Source organism: Nyctibius grandis, chromosome 27 (assembly GCF_013368605.1).
Source record: "Nyctibius grandis isolate bNycGra1 chromosome 27, bNycGra1.pri, whole genome shotgun sequence".
Classification (NCBI taxonomy): Eukaryota; Metazoa; Chordata; class Aves; order Nyctibiiformes; family Nyctibiidae; genus Nyctibius; species Nyctibius grandis.
In genome coordinates this window covers 2,079,267-2,096,086 of record NC_090684.1, presented here as the reverse complement: position 1 = coordinate 2,096,086, position 16,820 = coordinate 2,079,267, and the positions used below count along the sequence as shown (strand labels likewise).

General features: G+C 57.5%; 3 protein-coding genes across 3 annotated transcripts; 1 reads left to right on the top strand and 2 right to left on the bottom strand.

Annotated features, from left to right (window-relative positions):
- Positions 1–1,269: 1,269 nt before the first annotated feature.
- CTSE (cathepsin E) lies at positions 1,270–5,025 on the bottom strand. The gene is made up of 9 exons (XM_068419199.1): positions 4,967–5,025; positions 4,328–4,484; positions 3,471–3,588; positions 2,713–2,831; positions 2,421–2,620; positions 2,040–2,162; positions 1,810–1,951; positions 1,619–1,717; positions 1,270–1,434 (listed from the first exon to the last, which is right to left on the bottom strand). Exons 1-9 carry the CDS (start codon positions 5,023–5,025, stop codon positions 1,270–1,272), a joined length of 1,182 nt encoding a protein of 393 aa, XP_068275300.1.
- A 5,052-nt stretch (positions 5,026–10,077) lies between these two features.
- On the top strand, positions 10,078–11,816 carry RHEX (regulator of hemoglobinization and erythroid cell expansion). Its single transcript, XM_068419486.1, has 5 exons — positions 10,078–10,094; positions 10,281–10,369; positions 11,009–11,116; positions 11,210–11,271; positions 11,610–11,816. The coding sequence occupies exons 1-5, from the start codon at positions 10,078–10,080 to the stop codon at positions 11,814–11,816; spliced, it is 483 nt and encodes a 160-aa protein (XP_068275587.1).
- A 2,807-nt stretch (positions 11,817–14,623) lies between these two features.
- Positions 14,624–16,807, bottom strand: AVPR1B (arginine vasopressin receptor 1B). Its single transcript, XM_068419429.1, has 2 exons — positions 15,829–16,807; positions 14,624–14,925 (listed from the first exon to the last, which is right to left on the bottom strand). Exons 1-2 carry the CDS (start codon positions 16,805–16,807, stop codon positions 14,624–14,626), a joined length of 1,281 nt encoding a protein of 426 aa, XP_068275530.1.
- Between the last annotated feature and the right edge of the window lie 13 nt (positions 16,808–16,820).

Genomic DNA, 16,820 nt, shown 5'->3' with positions numbered 1-16,820 from the left:
AAATCTGCTCCGCTCTGGGCAAGATGCAGCAGGCGCAAAGCCCGGCTCCGCCACAGGGACCCCGGCACCTCGGCCCCGACGCCAGCCCACTGCAGGGCCACGCTTCAGTGGATAAAAATAACCCTCCTCTGCGCTTCCCTTTCTCGCTGCCTTCCGTGCCTGCCTCAGATGCATCATCCATGAGCCACCATTGCTCGTGCATTCTCCCACATCCCTCGCGCTGTCAGCAAGTCCCGTGTGCTGCCGTGACTCACGGGGAGGCCTGCGGCCAGCAGCCCATCGCAGCCCCCTGCATCCCCTCGCAGCCCCCCACAGCCCCCCACAGCCCCCCGCAGCCCCCCGCAGCCCCCCGCAGCCCCCTGCATCCCCCCACAGCCCCCCAGAGCCCCCCACAGCCCACCGCAGCCCCCCGCAGCCCCCCAGCCTCTGCCGCCCTCCGAGCCAGCCCAGCCCGCAGCTTCGCGCACCCACCAACCACGTTGTCTTTGCAAGTGCCTGGAGCATCAAAGCAAAATTCCCTGGAAATCACCGGTTGTTCCGGGAATTTTGTGGCACAGAAAGAGCCCCGGGGTCTCTCCAGTCTCTTTGTTACCTTCTTGTTAACCAGCATCAGCTCAGCCTGATGAAGAGACACATTCTCCCGGGGATTTCTCTGCTCCGCCAGCCCCTGCCCGCAGCCGTCACCTCAGGCTCGGCGCGGAGCTGGGGATGCCCACAGCCACGTCCTGGGACTTTCTGCTCTACTTGGGCAAAGTGTCCTCTTCTGCCCGGGTGGAAATCCCAGCTGAGGACCTCGGAAGCTGACCTTTCAGACCCAACGCTGCCCAGGGGCATCTCCTGCACCAACAGCACCAGGCACACAGCCGTGGCAGCGCCGTGGGTGCACCAAGGCTTTGAGCTCGCTGGGGAGGAGGGCAGGGTGCGGGGCAGGAGGGTTTAACACTCCAGTGCCATCCAGCTGAGATCTGCAGGGTTACTGCTGTGCTAATCATGAGCATGGCAAGTTTTGTTTTATTAAAGCTTTTATTGACCCGTGTTTAAAAAAAAGTGAATCTGCAAAGCAGATCACAGAGTGGCTCAAGACGTTTTCATATTCATGATGAAGTGGTTTCCTGGTGTGGACTGAACTTCTGCTGGGCTCTTCAGCCGCAGCCCCGGGTGTCTTTGTCACCTCTGGGGACACCGATGCAGTGGTGACTCCTCCTGCCCTGCCCAGGGGCAGCAGCCTGGTGGCTCCGCTCCCCTCCCGCCCCGCAGGGTGCCGCAGCCCTAAGGGACGGCGGGGGCCAACCCCACCCTGTTATTGCCACGGTCAAAGACGGAGTAAAACTGACGGATAAAAACGTCGCCCAAAATCCAGAGGGGTCCGGCGGGCGGGGGGATGTCCATGCCCTGGAAGCCGCTGGTGCAGAAGGGCATGCCGTCGCTGGACTCCTGGGGAGGGAGAAATGCAAAGCTGGGGATGAACATGACAGCCTCGTGCACATGGAAACATGCAGGAACGGGGAGTGTGTGTCCCATGCACAAAGCAGTGGGGCTTGTCACTGTGGCTCAGCTCCCGGGGTGGCTCTGGGCCACTTTTGTCTCCAGAGCCATTGGGAACTGGCTGCGGCCGTACCGTGAGGGTGTAGGCCTGGGCGCTGAGCGTGTAGGGGAGCCCGTTGATGGTGAAGGTCACGTCAGGCATCATGCCGAGGGTGCTGCAGTCCACGGTGCACTGCAAAACAGCCGGGCTCGGTGGGATGTCCCTCCTTCCAGGGTGGGGGTGCCGGGGTTTTGCCCCCCTCCTCTCCCCACCCTCGCTCTCACCTCTCCATCCATAGTCGTGGCACCAATAAAGCTTTGCAATTCTTTTATATCCTTGGTGGGGCCTGTGATGAGCGACGTCCCGGTGTCGACGATGGCCTGGCAGCTGTTCGCACAGAAAGCCACTATCCCACCCAGCTGGATGCTGGAGGAGGAGGAAAGAGAGAAGGACCAGGAGGGCCTTGTCCTGCCCCTCTGCCCCAGCCCTCCCCTCCCTGCCCAGCACCACTCACTTGTCCAGCTGGATCTGCCAGTACCCTTGACGGGTGACGGGCACCCAGTTCAGGGTCCCTGTGAAGTGGGAGGGGTCGAAGCCACCAAAAAGCAGCTCTCCTCCCAGGGAGGATTCAGGGTTCCTGGAAGGAGGAGGAGGAGATGTGAGGGATTTTCTCCCTTTCACTTTGCACATCATATTTTAAATGGGTGGATTTATACCCACTCGCTTTCCACAAATGCTTAGGGTCATTCACTGTATTCCTGTAAGGCCTGAGATCTGTGATGCTCGGCACGGTACCAAAAAACCCCTCTCCTATCTTTATTTTAGCAGCCCCTCCTGTTCCCTAAGAGCAATGCCTGAGTCTAAGCACTGTCCCGGAGCAAAGCCGTGTCCATACGTGCTCATGTAGACGGAGAACATGGGCAGCTCCACCAGATCTTGTGCCATCATGTTGTCAAAGACGGGGGTGACCCCATCCACGGCCAGCGAGGGGTAAGCCAGCCCCAGGATGCCATCGAACCCGGCGTCCAGGAAGGCTTTGCCCGGCTCGCTGACGCTCTCTGCAAACTGCTGGTTGCTCACGGTGAGGCCCTCGACCTGCGGGGAAGAGGAGGCTCAATGGTGATGCTGAGTCCTCAGGCAAGTCCCAGGCAAGTTGTCCAGAGCAGGAGAAGCCAAAGCTGACTCACGACTACTTGGTCAGATCCAATGACCCCCGTCAGACTGCCGGTCCCGTACTGGATGGAGAAGGGGGTCCCTATCGCCTGGTACGTGCTGGACTGCGACGGCTGGAACTTGGCGTGCTCAGCTGGGGAAAGAGACGGAGCTGTCAGCACAAATGGTGTTTCTCTGCACGGCCGTGGGACGCGGGCACCTGGGCTCTGTTGGAAGGACCCGAGGAGCCCTGGGGCTGCTCAGAGATGCTCCGTGGCCGGGGGCAGCAGGGCTGGGCTCCCCGGGGCCGGCTCATCCCTGACAGCCCGAACAAGCGAGGTGCTTGTCCCACGCTGAGCCCCCGGGCAGCCAGCCCAGACCATGCCATGGTCTCTGTGCCTGCCCTGTTCCTGCCACCCAGCCCCTTGCTGACAAGCCACGTTATGTGCTATCACTTTGCTTGTTTGTTTAAAGGCTCTCCCATAAGAATGGCCTAAAGAGCACGTCCGATATCTCCCGTGGGCTGGTGGTGCTGGGTGCTGGTGGTGCTGGGTGCTGGTGGTGTGATCGCCGCCTGCGCCTGAGCAAACAAACCCTCTGAGGCTCCCCCCGCTCACCCCCCACCGGGTTCTGTTATCTGTTTGTGCCTCGGGGGGCTCAGCTGGTCAGGGAGGTCCCCTCAGGCCCCTGGGGTGTGTGTGCTGGCGCCCCCACAGCCTCTCTGGGGCCACCCCAGGGGTGTCACCCAGCGTCCCACTGAAGGGGGACGGCTCGCCGGGGAGCCCCTACTCACCGCAGGCTTTGCTGACGCAGTAGGCGGACGGCACCCAGAGGTTGGAGGAGCCCGTGTCGAACACCACGGTGAAGTTCTGGGGGGGCGTCCCGATGGAGATCTGCCCAAAATACTCCACCTGGCAAAGAGCGGAGCCGTCAGCCATCGGCACGCCGAGAAATCCTGGCAAAGGGGGGCCTGTGCCGGGGCGTCTGCGGGGAACTGGTGGGGTTTGGTGCAGGGGGTGGCTGGCACCGGGGCGGTGTTTGATCTGTCACGGCCGCAACGTGCCAGGTGATATAAAGGAGACAAATATTTAAGGAACAACAAGGCAAGGTGAGAACAAAAGGCAGGACGACGGGTGCAGGCGCCATCCTCTTCCTGCTGGATTCAGGGGGAAGGCTGGGCCCCGAGGGGACCCTCATCAGCGGGGTGCAGACAGGGGCAGGGGCATTGGGGACAGGACCCTCATGCTGCTGGGGTACGGGAGGAGCCTGGGGAGCACCCTCCACCTCTGGCCCTGGGTCCTTCGTGGTGGGGTCTCCTCTGATGCATGTGCCACGTGTTAGTTTTGGAGGAAATCTGTCTCCGCGCCATGTGCCCGAGAGCACTGCGGGCAAGGGAGAGGGCTGGCAGCACCGGCCATGAACACGCTCCCGTGTCCCCTCTCATTGTCACATTCCTGGGAACAAAGGACGTGGCAGGAGCGGGCAGGCAGCGAGCCCCGGCACGCTGGGGCCCTGCCTGCAGGCGAGCGTGGGCTTTGTGGGGAGCACGTCGGCACTGGGGACTGCTCGGGCAAAGCGATGTGCTTTTGGGATGTGTGGGCACGCTGCCGGGATGCGGCACCCCGCAGCCCTCAGTGCCACCACGCTTACGTCCAGGTAGTTGATGAGGGGCTCGTTGGCCTCTGTGAAGGCGGCGCAGTCGTCGCTGTACTGGACCGTGTCGAGCTTGTGGGCTTTCCAGAAGTGGGAGAGCTGCCCGCGGTCCCGCAGGGACTTCCGCAGGGAGCGGTGCCGCTTCAGGGTCACCCTGGGGAGGCAAAAGTCCTGGTCACTCACCCGGCACCGCGGATGCTGCTGATGTCATACAGTCCCCACGTCTTCCCTGAAGGTCCCAGTGCCACCAAGATGCACGTCCAGACCTGCATCCCCACTGTAATGCTTTCTAGCCGAGGCACAGCAAAATGGGGGACTTGGTCTGGTTTAGGAGGCAGAAAATCAAGGGTGGTCCCTGTGTGATCCCTGTGTGATCCCTGTGTGGTCCCTGTGTGATCCCTGTGTGGTCCCTGCATGGTCCCGGTGTGGTCCCTGCGTGGTCCCTGCGTGGTCCCTGCGTGGTCCCTGTGTGGTCCCCGCGTGGTCCCCCCGCTCCCGTGCAGCCGCAGGGTGTCTGTGCCAGGGGAGCTCAGCTCAGCCCGTTCATCACCACCACGCTCGGCGCCGGCAGGACCCTGCGAGCAAAGCCCCCTCGAGAGCCCAGGGAGCTGGGGTTCACCCCGGGGACCTCCTTACCTTTTCAAGCCACTGGCCAGGCAGAGGCAGAGCATGGCGAGGAGGAGGAGGCGCTTCATGCCGGCAGCAGCATTGGCCTCGGCCGGGCTCTGCGGGTGCAGCCGCGCCGCGGGGTTGTTCTTATACCCGCAGGTACACCCTCACCCCGGCGTGCCAGCGCCCGCGATAACGCCCCTTTCAATGTCAACACAGGGCTTTGGCCGTGGAAATGAATCACTGGCCACGTCCCAGGCGAGGCAGAGCGAGTGCGCTGGGGTCAAGTTTGTTTTTGTGGGCGAGGGGCTGGCAGTGCCGGAGCAGGGGGGGTGTGGGGACCTGCCGGGCGCTGGGCAGGGGGCTGTGTCGGGCACTTTTGGGGGCAGCAAAGGTCCCGCAGCAGGAGCAGAATGGGGTCTCCAACCGGCACCAGCTCCTCATCCACGGGAAACCCCATGGCCCAGCTGAGCTGGTGGAACCCCCCCAAATGCTCCAGGGGAGCGTTTCCCCTTTCCTTTGCCCCACAGCCACCCCCGGGGACCTGCCCATGGCCATGGGGTGCCCCACACCCCAACGGCTGCCAGGGGGTGCAGGGAAGGGATGTGTTTGTAGCATCAGGCAGCTGCTGAGCAAACTTGGAAAGGCAAAGGCTGATTAGCGGTGATGAGCTGCTCAGGAATCTGCAGCTTTCCCTTTTAAAGCCTCGTGTCATCCCGTGTCATCCCGTGCCATCAAAGCACTTCGGGAGGAAGCTTTGCACGGGAGACAGTTCCGTGTTCTAATGGGCTTTTCCCCAGGGGCTGGTTTTTGTTTAACAGGGGATGGCCGTCTCATTAAGCCTCTGTGAATGCAAATAAAAAATGCTAATGAGCAAATAAAGCCTTCAGATACAGAGGGGAGGGGAGGGGGGGAAGGCGAGGCTCCTCTTGCTGCCTCCATCTCTCAGACATCGATGCTGTGTCCTCCGTGTTGTTGTTTTCCATGTTTACAGCACTATAAAACCTGGTGAGGGGCCGCACAACTGGGGGTGTTTTACCCCGTAAGTAGTGTTCAGGTAATTAACGGGGTTTCTACCCTTAGCACTGCTCTAATCGAATTTCCCTTTATCTCGGTTAGTCCGTTTTATCTAATTAAAGTCCTCGCCCCAGGAAATCTAAGCCCTCGCCTGTGAGGCAAAAAAAAAGTCCTAAAACAAAACCAATTGCAGCAAGTGCCAGATCAGCTGGAAGCAGCAAGTGGAACGTTACAGACATGGTTTATAACCCGAAAATCCTGTAAGAAAATCCGGCCTGAAGGGTCGTTGGGCTTCTGAGATAAACGTGAGTGGGAGCTGCTGCACAGAGAAGCCGAATACTTAAAGCAGAATAGTTTATTTAGTGGAAAAGATCCCCAATTGGATCATAATAATCTGCAAACTCGTGACAGTAGATTCAGCGTTAAAATACAAAGATTAAAGAAATAAAGAGGCCAGACCTTGCAGTTAGAAATCTTTGAAGTCGAGCAAATCTATTTCTACTTTTATTTAGTTATTTTAAAAGTAATTTTAAAACACAAACCCTTAAAGGCAAATTGACAGTTTATTTCAAGTCTGACAAAATGGGTTTTTTTCCTCTTTCTTTTAGGAGCCAGTGCAAGGCTCGGCCCTATTTGTCCAGAAAATTGGGGAAAAAGGCTTTGCCTCATGTGCACTTTCAGCTGGTTCTCAACGTTTGAAACACGCCGCGTACACACACGGGGGAGATGCACCATTTTCAACGCACGGTGCCCCTCACCGTGGCAGGGGGTCAGCCGTGGTGCTGCTCATCCCTGCCCGTCCCTGCCCGCGCCTGGGCTGCCGCTGCTGCCTTTGCGGCACCTCCTGAGCCCAGAGTGACGGAGCCAACCAGGCAGAATTATTTCCAAGCCTGGGGGCCTTGGAATCCGTCTTGTTAATAAAACAGTAGAAAAAGCGCTTACGTTCAGCAGGAAGGTAATGAACCGTGACTGCCAGCTACGGGAACATCCCGGGGCTGCTCGGTAACGTATGGCCTGTGTACAGTCCTGTGTTACTCCCAGGCAGGAGCTGTCACAAAGCGTGTCTCACCCCATCCAGCTTTGCGTTCGTGGCCTCAGATATGTCAGAAATAGGTTATGCACCTTCTGCGGAAAACCCATCTCTCGCCGGCTCAGCGTGCAGCACTTTACTCATTTTAAGAAACCTGCTTTCAGGCTAAAAATATTTTCTTGGTGTTCTTTTTTTATATTTCCTTTAGTTTAGCCACTTCCACGATTAGCTCTGATTCAAATCGCACCCAAGTAGCATTTGCTGAAAAGCCTTTTTTCTGTTTATCAAATACTTCTGCCACCTGTTAATCTGTTTATACATCACTGAGCACTTAAAAGAGTGAAACCTGCGACAGCAAACACTCACTTTTTAAAAAAAATAAACACAAGCAAGCTTCAGTTAAATATTTACACGTGGTGCAGAGGCTGTGGGTAAAGCAGGACTAAGACCCCCCTGGGATGGAGCTGGGAGTCCCCGCGGCCCCAGGGGATGGAGGAAACGTGGACCCACGGCGGGGACCTGGCAGGGGACCCCAACTCATGATGCAGCTCCTGGGGGGGACCCCCAACGGCGCCTGGCAGCTGAGGGTACGTGGAGCTTCTCAGGAGCTGCTCTTCTCTTTGCCTTTGGAAAGTCAGGGGGATGCACTGAGAAGCGGGGATGTTATTGCTGTGGGAGCCTGGGGGGGATGGAGGTGTTTAAAGGCCAGCGGGCACCGTCCCCAGGAGTGAGGGACCCTGCGAGAAGGGGGGTCCCTCGCTCCCTGCCCAACTCCTGCCAGGGAAGGAGCACAAGGGAGCCCATCGCCTCCGCTGCTCCCCCAGCAGACACCGAGCCATGCCAGGCTCCAGGACCGTGTCCCTTAGGATTGAAAATGTTTTACCCGCATGGAAGACTTTTACTTGGAAGCACCCAGAGCACTTTTTGGGTGGCAGCTGAGTTGCTCGGGGCTGAGCCAGCTCCACTGCTGGGCAGAGCTCTCTGCCCTCGGGGACTGCTCTTCTCCACCAAAGCTCAGCTGCATTTTAGCACGAAGCTGCTGGAAGATGGAGCAAGATGGGGGATGCTGCTGAGGAGAACCGCCCGGGGGGATACAGCATCCCCAGCCCTGGATCAGAATCAGCCGCAGAAGAGCAAAGAAACACCCAAATATATTTAAATGAGCCAGAGGGGAAGCGTCATGGAACCTCATGTGGGCTCGTTCCTGCCATCGCCATCGGGGTTAGAGCGAGACCGCATCCGGCACCACGCCGGCGAGTGCCTCTGCGCCGCTGGACCCGCGGCTGCGCGGGCACCCAAAATGCTGCTGAAACGTCCCTAAATCCTGCTCGCCCCACGGCCCCAGCTGCTGTCCTGCGGGGAAGGGAAGGTGCAGAAAGCTCTGGTCGTCCAGGTAAGGCACGGGTGGGTATTGCATTGCTGCGCGTCAGGACAAGAGCTGGGTTTGGTGGCCGTGTCCGAGGGTTGCCCGCAGGCGTGCGTCGCCGCCACCCTGGGCTTTAGCCTTAACCTGGGGCAGCAAGGCCTGACTTAAATGGGATTTAAATAATTTGAGGCATTCCCATGACTTTGCTTACCTTTATGTTGAGTGTAGACATCTTGAACTCTCTGTAACCAGCCGAGCAGGAGCTCTTTGTGTGCCTTGGCTTCAACAGGGCACCTTGCTGGAGAACGGGTTAATACCCTGGGGGCTGGCGGGTGGGAGGCTCGCAGCGAGTTACCTGATACACCAAAAAAGTACACGTGCTGCCAGCATCTGGCTAGCTGTTATCTTCAAAATAGATGTTTCATACGCGTATGCGTATCACCTCCTCGATCTCGCCGTACCCCCATCTCAGCAAAGCTGCCTGCTGCTGCTATTTGGATTTGGGTCTTATTTGGCAATTTCCTTTTGAACAGCTCGTTTTTCAGATTGTTATCTGCCACAGCAGCGTCTGCCCCACGATAGGAAATGAGCCATTTGACAGCCATTTGAGAAGGATATTTGGGGACAGATCGGTTCAATAAGGGAGGGGGAAAATTCCAGCAAGAAATGGACTTTTAGCTTGGCAGCTGCCAAACCCTTTGGGTAAGTGGAATTTCACAGGAGATTGGTGAGGTGATTGGAAAAGCTTTTGATGAATTACTCTTAGAAATGTGTCATAGAGGAAATTATAGGATCTGACCCATAGGATGGATAATGCCTTTGCTCTAACTATCAATCTATCTATCAGTCTATCAATCATCTTATTATGGCTCCTTTAATCATTGTATCAAAGCTTTAGTTTAAGACACCTCCCTTAAGGCCATTTATAAATAGTAAGTATATAGGCATTGAGGGACAATTTAATGTGCTTTTTTTGCATGTGAAAGCTCACAAAATGAATGCCCCCAATTGCCGTCCTTTATTATAAATCTCTTCAATATTATGGCCAAAAGTCCCAAGCCAAGGGGCCCAGTTCAAGCGTGTGTGTTTTCTGATGATGTGTTTTAAGTGCCCTTAACTTCAACAGGATTTAAGCGCTCACCTAGAATTAAATCCGAGGTGTTTCACAGAGGTTTTGAAGGGTCCCTGACCTTTCTGGCTGGATCTTGACTGATGCAAGAGCCCAACACCAAACCCGTGGCCTTCTTTTGATTACTTTCTTCTGTGGGTTTTTTCCCCCAGATTATAGTTATCAAATATTTTTTGTGGATAAAAAAAAAAAAAGGAAATCCTAGAGAGGATTAAAGCAAGAAGAATAAATTTCAGTTCTTGTTACTATCAGCGCCGCGGCGCAGCCCAGAAGCTCCAGTCAAGTATCAGATATGACCGAGGCGGCAGCGTATAAAACCATTAAGCTCGATGATAACGGCAGGGAGAGTCTGTGGCGGTGTCGGGTGCGTACGGGACGGACTCGCACCTGCAGGGGGAAGGCTGGGTACCTTTGTTTTGTGTCTGGGATGTCAGACGGTTGCTTTCAAGTGGGGAGCCTGATCTTTGGTTGGTGTGGAGCAGTGTGAAGGTCAATGGGGCCATTTTGGTTGGTTGCCACCAGGGCTAGCTGCCTCTCGCTGTCCCCCCGAGACCTCCTGGGCATCGCATCGGCCGCCGAGACACCTCGCAGGGAGGATGAGCACTTGTGAGTGGTGAGTAAAACACCCCAGAGCTACACCACCATGGGCAGCCCTTCGCAGCCCTCCTGCAGCGAGGGAGATGCTCTAAGGTGGAAGGAAAACCGCTGCTATGGGGCATGTTTCTGCTCCGTTCCTGAGTCCTTGCTCATTAATTTGGTAATTTCTTCCACTTAAATAAAATATTTTTCTCCTGTTCAGGTGGGTGCTGGTTGCCATCTCAGCTGTCACCCTGATCCTATACGCTCTCCTCTTGCTGACACTTTACATCATGCTCAGCAGGAAAATAGGTAATTAACCATCTGGTTTGATTTACCTGCTGCGTTCCTCACTCTCGCTCGCAATAGTTGAAAGTTTTGCTCTTCAGACAGCAAAAGCCCTTTGCCCAAAACTTCCACACCCCCGTTTGTAAAGCACAACCAAGTCCTTGTTCTGGGGCTGGTTCTCGCCCCCCCACAGGGTCCCGCCGAGCAGCTGTACGTGGTGTGGGCAGGATCAGAGGGGCTTACACAGCCTTGTGTTATTTCAAAACCATTTTCTTTTCTTGCTCTTGTTAGTAAAGGGGTAGAAAAATACCAAAATCGATTTGCAAAATATTAATTCAGATGAAGCTACTATTTCCATCAGGAAAACCTTTCACCCCAAACTGCTGCCCACATCTGTACATAAACAAGTTCTGCTCGGCCCCTGGGTCACACTAATTGCGAACCCGCACGGGAAGAGGCCCTGATGGCGTGATTTAACCCTGGAATCTCGCATCGCTCAGTCCCCTCAGTAATTGCATCGATATTTGCCCGCTCCAGTACATAATCATAATTATTGCCGTGCCAGCGGCTTGCCCCGAGCTGGCTCTGCGGTGGGTGGGGGTCCCTGTGGCACGGGGTGTGGGGTGCACCGAACGCGGGTGCTAACTGGGCTCTCGGTTGCAGCCGGCCATCCCTGCGGCGGGCGGGCGAGCGGCGGCCCCGCAGCGCAGCCCCGACAGCCTCCGGCCCCCACAGCGGGAGGGGAAGGGGCGCCCAGACCCACCTACACGGGTAAGGGCATCCCGCAGCAGCAGGGCTTCCTCCTGGCACGTTATTTTTCCCCTCTAAGCGGCGATGGAGGTGGTAATGTTTCCTGTTTTTAAGGGAGCAGCGACACGTCTTCAGAGACCTCGGAGGACTCGGACAGCAGCCCCTCCTGCCCGCAGGTACGGCGCGGGCTGGGACCCTGTGCCAAAAGCAACCACGAGGTGCCGGTGCCGTGTCCGTGCGGCTCCTGCCCACCTCGGGACCCCCAGAGCAGCAACGGGGCAGGGGGGGCAAATGTGTTGACCCCCATTGAAATCCCGGCGGTGAGGCTGGGGTGATGGATGTCACCTGCCATATGCAGCGTTCCCTGTTTAGAGGGAAGCATCCCGAGGGGTCAGGGGATGCCCTGGGCACAACCCGGGCACCTTGAAGGGACAGACACCTGTGTGGGTTCAAGGGCAAAGCCGCCACAGGGGGAGGCCAGTGCCTGACCTGGAGTTCGTGTCTGCTTCTGCAGGGCCCTCGCTCAGAAGACAACCTCAATTACACGTCCCTGGTGTTCCCGGGGAAAGGCCGCGGGCCAGGCTCCTCCGGGGACTACGAGAACATGAAGACTGGGGTGGACTATGTCAACGTGGACCCCAAAAAGAGGAAAGTAGATTTCTGGCCCTGCTCCAGCCCCGTGGCGTCCAAGTCCATGGAGTACACCGAGGTGAAGCTGTGACTCCCGGGGTGCTGCTGGTGGGTTTTGGGGTCAGACCGCTGCTGCGATGGGGAGATGCCCGAGGTCCCCGGCAGCTGCGGGACCAGGGCTCCCCCTTACCCTTGCCTCGGTCAGCGCCTGGCACGGGCTGACGCCTGCCAGCTTTTATTCCTTGTAACTCTCTAACCCGCCAATACAATTCGCTTGGTATTTCACTTAAATGCATCACTGTTCCTGCCTGCTGCTGAGCGTGGCATGGCATGGGGACACGTTCCTCCTGCCCTGGCTGAGATGTGCTCTCCAGTTGTGTGTGATGGCCCTTTTTCTCATTTCATGAAAGCAAATGAAACATCCCCCCCTGCCCCTCAAAATGGGAGGTAGTTCGGGGAGGGAAGTGCAGTGGTCTTCAAAATACCCGTCAGACCTGGCTGGCGTCTCCTGAACCGTGCTTGCTTTGCTGATGGCTGTCATAAAATCCTTTTACATACAGTTCCTCGCTGCCTGACAAGCCCTGATTCATTGCCCTCCTCTGCACCCCTTTCCCTCTGATGCTCAAAATCTTTCCAAGCCCTGGTCACCCCCAGAGCTGTCGCTGGGGTGGCCACGTGGGTGGCTTGACCCCCGGCTGTGTATCAGGGCATGTCAGGGCTGGGGAAGGAGGGTGGCCGCCCCCCCCACCCCAGAGATTTTCCTCCCACAGCTGAAAGCCATGGCCATCAGCCCAGCTGGCAAACGGCCGAGGGCTTCCAGGGGATTTATATGCCCCTCCTTGGGTGGAGGACCTGGGCTGGCTGCTGGTCCTTTGGGGTGTGAGGGGCACAGGACTGGATGACAGGTCTCCATGTGAGCGTAGGCAAGTCAAATCCCTCTGGGTCTTGTGGGGAGGGGTGATGTTCCGTGTCTCCCACCATTTGTTTTTCCTGCTTTGTCCCTGCACCAAACGCCCTGGGTGCAGGAGCTGGCCTCTCCCCACCTGAGCGATGCCCACACGCTGCAGAGCGGGGTCGGCACCCTGGGCTGGGCACATGCCACTGCCCCTGCTGTGATCTGACACCACATTTCACATTTTCCTTAAGTATTATTTTAATTCCTAGGGGACTCGGAGCACAGCACTGCAATTTTCTCAAACAAAACTGAGTTGGGGGCTCTCCAGCTTGCAGAGATAAGCTTGGGATTGTGAACTGAATGCACTGGGAAGGCTGTTATCTCCTCGGAGGTGCTGCTTTCCCTGCTTGTCGGTGATTATATGTGTCAGGTCACCTTCATGCTCCCAGGTCCAGGAGAGCCGGTGCCCGGCCAGCCCTGCCCGCGGCTGGGGCTCGCTGCACTCGCTCTGCTGCAGCAAATCACTGCTGAAATGGAGCCGGTTCCTTCCCATCACTCTGCATTTCATTACTTAAGTTTATTTTTTGAAAAATCCTTCAAAGTGCTGGGGAAGGGGAACTGTGCAACAGCGGGGAGCTCTGTTAGGGGATGGAGCCGCTGCCTCCCAGCACAGCCCCCTCCATCTGGAAGGGAGCTTTAATGAAAGGTTGTGAGACGATCGATTTGGTATCGATCCCGGGGTGCGGGGGTCAGGCACTCCTGGTTTTATGACCTTGTTTTGCAGATCTGGCCCAACTTGAAGGGCACATGAAGGAAAATGTTCAAAAACCCAAAGAATCTCTGGGCGACGTTGCTAAAGACCAGGAGAGGTGGGTTCATGGAGCTGGAGAGGCTAGTGGGAGTTTCTGGAAAAACTGATTCAAATGCTTGGTGATTAAAAAATGAAAATAACTTAAGATTTCAAAATACTTTACTCTTAATGTCTTATTTTTACAGATTTAGCCTGTGATAATAGAGGAGTAATGCACCTTACTGGCAGGGAATTCAGTACCTTCGGAGCTCCGTGGGGCACTTGTACATCCCCCATCAGCAGTTTTGAGCTCGACTCCCAGTGCACGGGTGCTCTTGCCCACCTCACTCGTGCTTTCATCTTAAATAAACCAGCTTCTGGGAGACCCACAGCACGTGGGGAGAGGGGCAGGGGCCAGGCTGGGACTGCAAGGCTGCAAGGCTGGGACTGCTCCTTCCCAGCTGCCGGCTGCCCCTCCTCTGCTCCCAAGCTCCCTGAAGCCTTCTCCAAGCCCTGGGTGGTTTTGGCACTCTGGTCTCTGCTAAATAAGACAAAAGCAGCAGCAGTTTGAGAGTAGCTCTTTACTGGGGTGCAGCAGCTGTTGAACAGCGCGGAGCAGCCCAGCACGGCTGGGGGCAAAGCTGCGCAGCGCAGGGGGGAGCGTGTGCTGTGCCCCAGGGCTGGGGAAAGCTGCGTCTGTGTTTGCTGCTCTGCCAGCAAAGCCCTGAGGATGGGAGAGGAGTAATTCGCTTGCAGGGAGCTCTCGAGCAGATGTAGCCATGTTGCCTCCTGCCGTGCTCAGGCTGCTTTGCTGGCGTCTGTGAAATGCCCCAACCTCGGGTCCCTGCAGGAAGACCCCCCCAATGCAGCATCCCCGGCGGATACCTGGGCTGTGGGGCATTCCTGGAGGACAGCAGCTGGGCAGCGAGAGGCTTCTGAACGTACCAGGGAGGTGGGTGCTGTGGTCAGGCAGTGGCTGATGGGCTCTGTCCGTCCCCCTGATGCTCACAACAATGCAGCGTGCATGGCAGCAAGCACCCAAGGGCAAGAGGGACAGGGGTGCTTTCTGGGTGAAGCACCCAGCTTCCTGCAAAGTCAGATGCTACCAGGTGGGGAGAGACACACCTCTGCGGTGACAGTGTTTATGGTGTCACATCTGGTGGCAGCTGTCCTCAGTGAAGGGATGTGCCCAGGGACCGGCCACCGCCGCAGCCTAGAGCGTGCCCGACTCGGTCAGCACCTCCTCGCAGGGTGGGCAGCAGTCCTTGGCGCTGCTGCCGTGCAGGGGGAGGCCGGCAGGGCTGGCGTGGTGGCTGGGGCTCAGGATGGTGGTTTTCCTGCTGCAGAGGCTGCCGGTGGAGGCCGGTCTCCGCAGCCGAGGGCCACCCCAGCAGGACAGGCAGCGTGCCGCGTCCTGGAGCAGGTGCCCGCTGAAGAACATGTAGATCCAGGGGTTGCAGCAGCTGCTGAGGCTGGCCAGCAGCATGGTGATGGTGAAAGCCACGTTGGTGGACTCTGGGAAGGGAAAGGAGAGAGCTGAAACATCCACAGGCTGGGCAGGGTCCCAGTGTGCAGTGGGCAGGACCTTGGGGGCTCTTTCTGCCTCGGGCACTTGTCCTTTGTCCCATTCCCATCCCATCTGACCGGCATTTCTTTGGGGAGGAGGTTTGCAGCATGGCAGGCAGAGCTGGGCTCTGCCCTTGGCTGAGGGTTGCAAGTGGGTGACGTGCTGTAACAGGGATGTGCTGAACCACATCCGCAGGGAGAGTGCTGGGAGGTGGGACCCAGCAGCTCTCGGACCTTCCCTCAGCCTGTTTGCTGGCCAAAGCATCTCCAGAAGCCTTTCAATCTTGGATAACATTCCTTCTACCCATGAACAGGCTAGGAGAGCTACTGAAAATTCCCAGAAAATGTCAGCCTATGAAATCAGAAACCCACTTCTGAAACCTCTGCAGCCGGGTCTGCAAAAGCCTCAGGGGCACTCGATGCTACACGCGAAGGACCCGCTCCAGAGCCACGGCTGCTCCATGAGACATTCCAATGGGAGCAGCAGGCACGGTAAGACCCTCCCTGCAGTCACTCACTGAACACAGCAGCTCCTGAAGCAAATTCCCACATGAGGGAAGAGACACACGTGGGAAAGATGCTCCCATAACATCTGTACACATCCCTACAGGTGACGGTCAGAAGCTGTTGCTTTTCAGTGGTTTTTCAGGTGAAAGCAATGATTTGACTCTGCAAACAGTTTGCTATAAATACTACTGGGAGCAAATCTGTAGCTTTCCCCACGATTTTTAAAATGACAAAATAACAGCAGCTCTTGTTTGTTAAAAATGCAGTGGGCATGCTGTGTGCCTCAGGTGCCCGGGGCTCTGCGCCTGTGCTGGGCTGCAGCTCAGCATCCCCACTGCTACTCACCATCATCGGGAGCATCCTCGTCCCACACCGACCACATCTGCATGCTGAAGAACGGCGCCCAGCAGGCGACATAGGCCACCACGATGACAAAGGTCATCTTCACCGTGCGGATCTTGGCACGGGAGATGGTGCGCACGCTGCTCACCCGCGAGGGCTGCCCGCCGGGGCATTGCCCCCTCTTCTCGGAGGAGCTGGGAGCTGGAGGGGCAGCCACCACGGGCCCCCCTGTACCTGGGGCACCACTCTGGGTCTTGCCCTTGAGGTTCTTGCAGATCTCGTAGCAGATGAGGCTGTAGCAGATGGTGAGGATGCCGACGGGCAGGATGAAGATGCACAGTGTGGTCCAGGTGATGTAGGCTCGGGCTCCCCACGGGTACCTGAAGTCTGCCCAGCAGTCCAGCACCCCCGAGCCCTGGCGCACCTCCCGCAGGGAGAAGATGAAGATCTGGGGCAGGCTGAGCAGGCAGCTGAGCAGCCACGTGGCCCCGATCATGACGTAGGCGTGGCGGCTGGGCTGCTGCAGGGTGTGCAGCGGGTGGCACACGGCCATGTAGCGGTCCAGCGTCATCACGATGAGCATGTAGGTGGAGGCGAACATGCTCAGCACCTGCAGGTACTTGATGGCCCTGCAGAGTAGGTCTGGCCCCAGGAAGCGGTACGTCACCTCCCAGATCAACTGCGGCAGCACCTGGAAGAGCGCAACGCCCAGGTCGGTCAGCCCCAGGTGCAAGATGAAGAGGTGCATGCGGCTCATCTTCTTCCTCAGGCGGTACATTGCCAGCAGCACCCCTACGTTGCCTACAGTCGCTATGGCCAGGATGGTGGCTAGCACCCCGACCTCTGCCTTGGCCAGCTCCTCATCCCGGGTGTGCAGGAGGGTGAGGTTGGGGTCACCTGCCAGGGTCTGGGGGCTCAGCAGCCCCCGGCCGTGCCCAGGCTGGCTGTGCTGGGTGCTGTTCCAGCCCCAGCCTGGCTCCATCCCTTTGGGAAGC

Excerpts from the sequence above, each read along its gene's own strand:
- RHEX (XM_068419486.1), top strand. Across the intron at positions 10,370-11,008 it reads CATGCTCAGCAGGAAAATAG|CCGGCCATCCCTGCGGCGGG; the intron begins GTAATTAACCAT and ends TCTCGGTTGCAG. Across the intron at positions 11,117-11,209 it reads GCCCAGACCCACCTACACGG|GGAGCAGCGACACGTCTTCA; the intron begins GTAAGGGCATCC and ends CCTGTTTTTAAG.
- CTSE (XM_068419199.1), bottom strand. The coding sequence starts at position 5,025 with ATGAAGCGCCTCCTCCTCCTCGCCATGCTCTGCCTCTGCCTGGCCAGT. Across the intron at positions 3,589-4,327 it reads CCCTCATCAACTACCTGGAC|GTGGAGTATTTTGGGCAGAT; the intron begins GTAAGCGTGGTG and ends GCTCTTTGCCAG. Across the intron at positions 2,621-2,712 it reads TTGGATCTGACCAAGTAGTC|GTCGAGGGCCTCACCGTGAG; the intron begins GTGAGTCAGCTT and ends TCTTCCCCGCAG.
- AVPR1B (XM_068419429.1), bottom strand. The coding sequence starts at position 16,807 with ATGGAGCCAGGCTGGGGCTGGAACAGCACCCAGCACAGCCAGCCTGGG. Across the intron at positions 14,926-15,828 it reads CGAGGATGCTCCCGATGATG|AGTCCACCAACGTGGCTTTC; the intron begins GTGAGTAGCAGT and ends TTCCCTTCCCAG.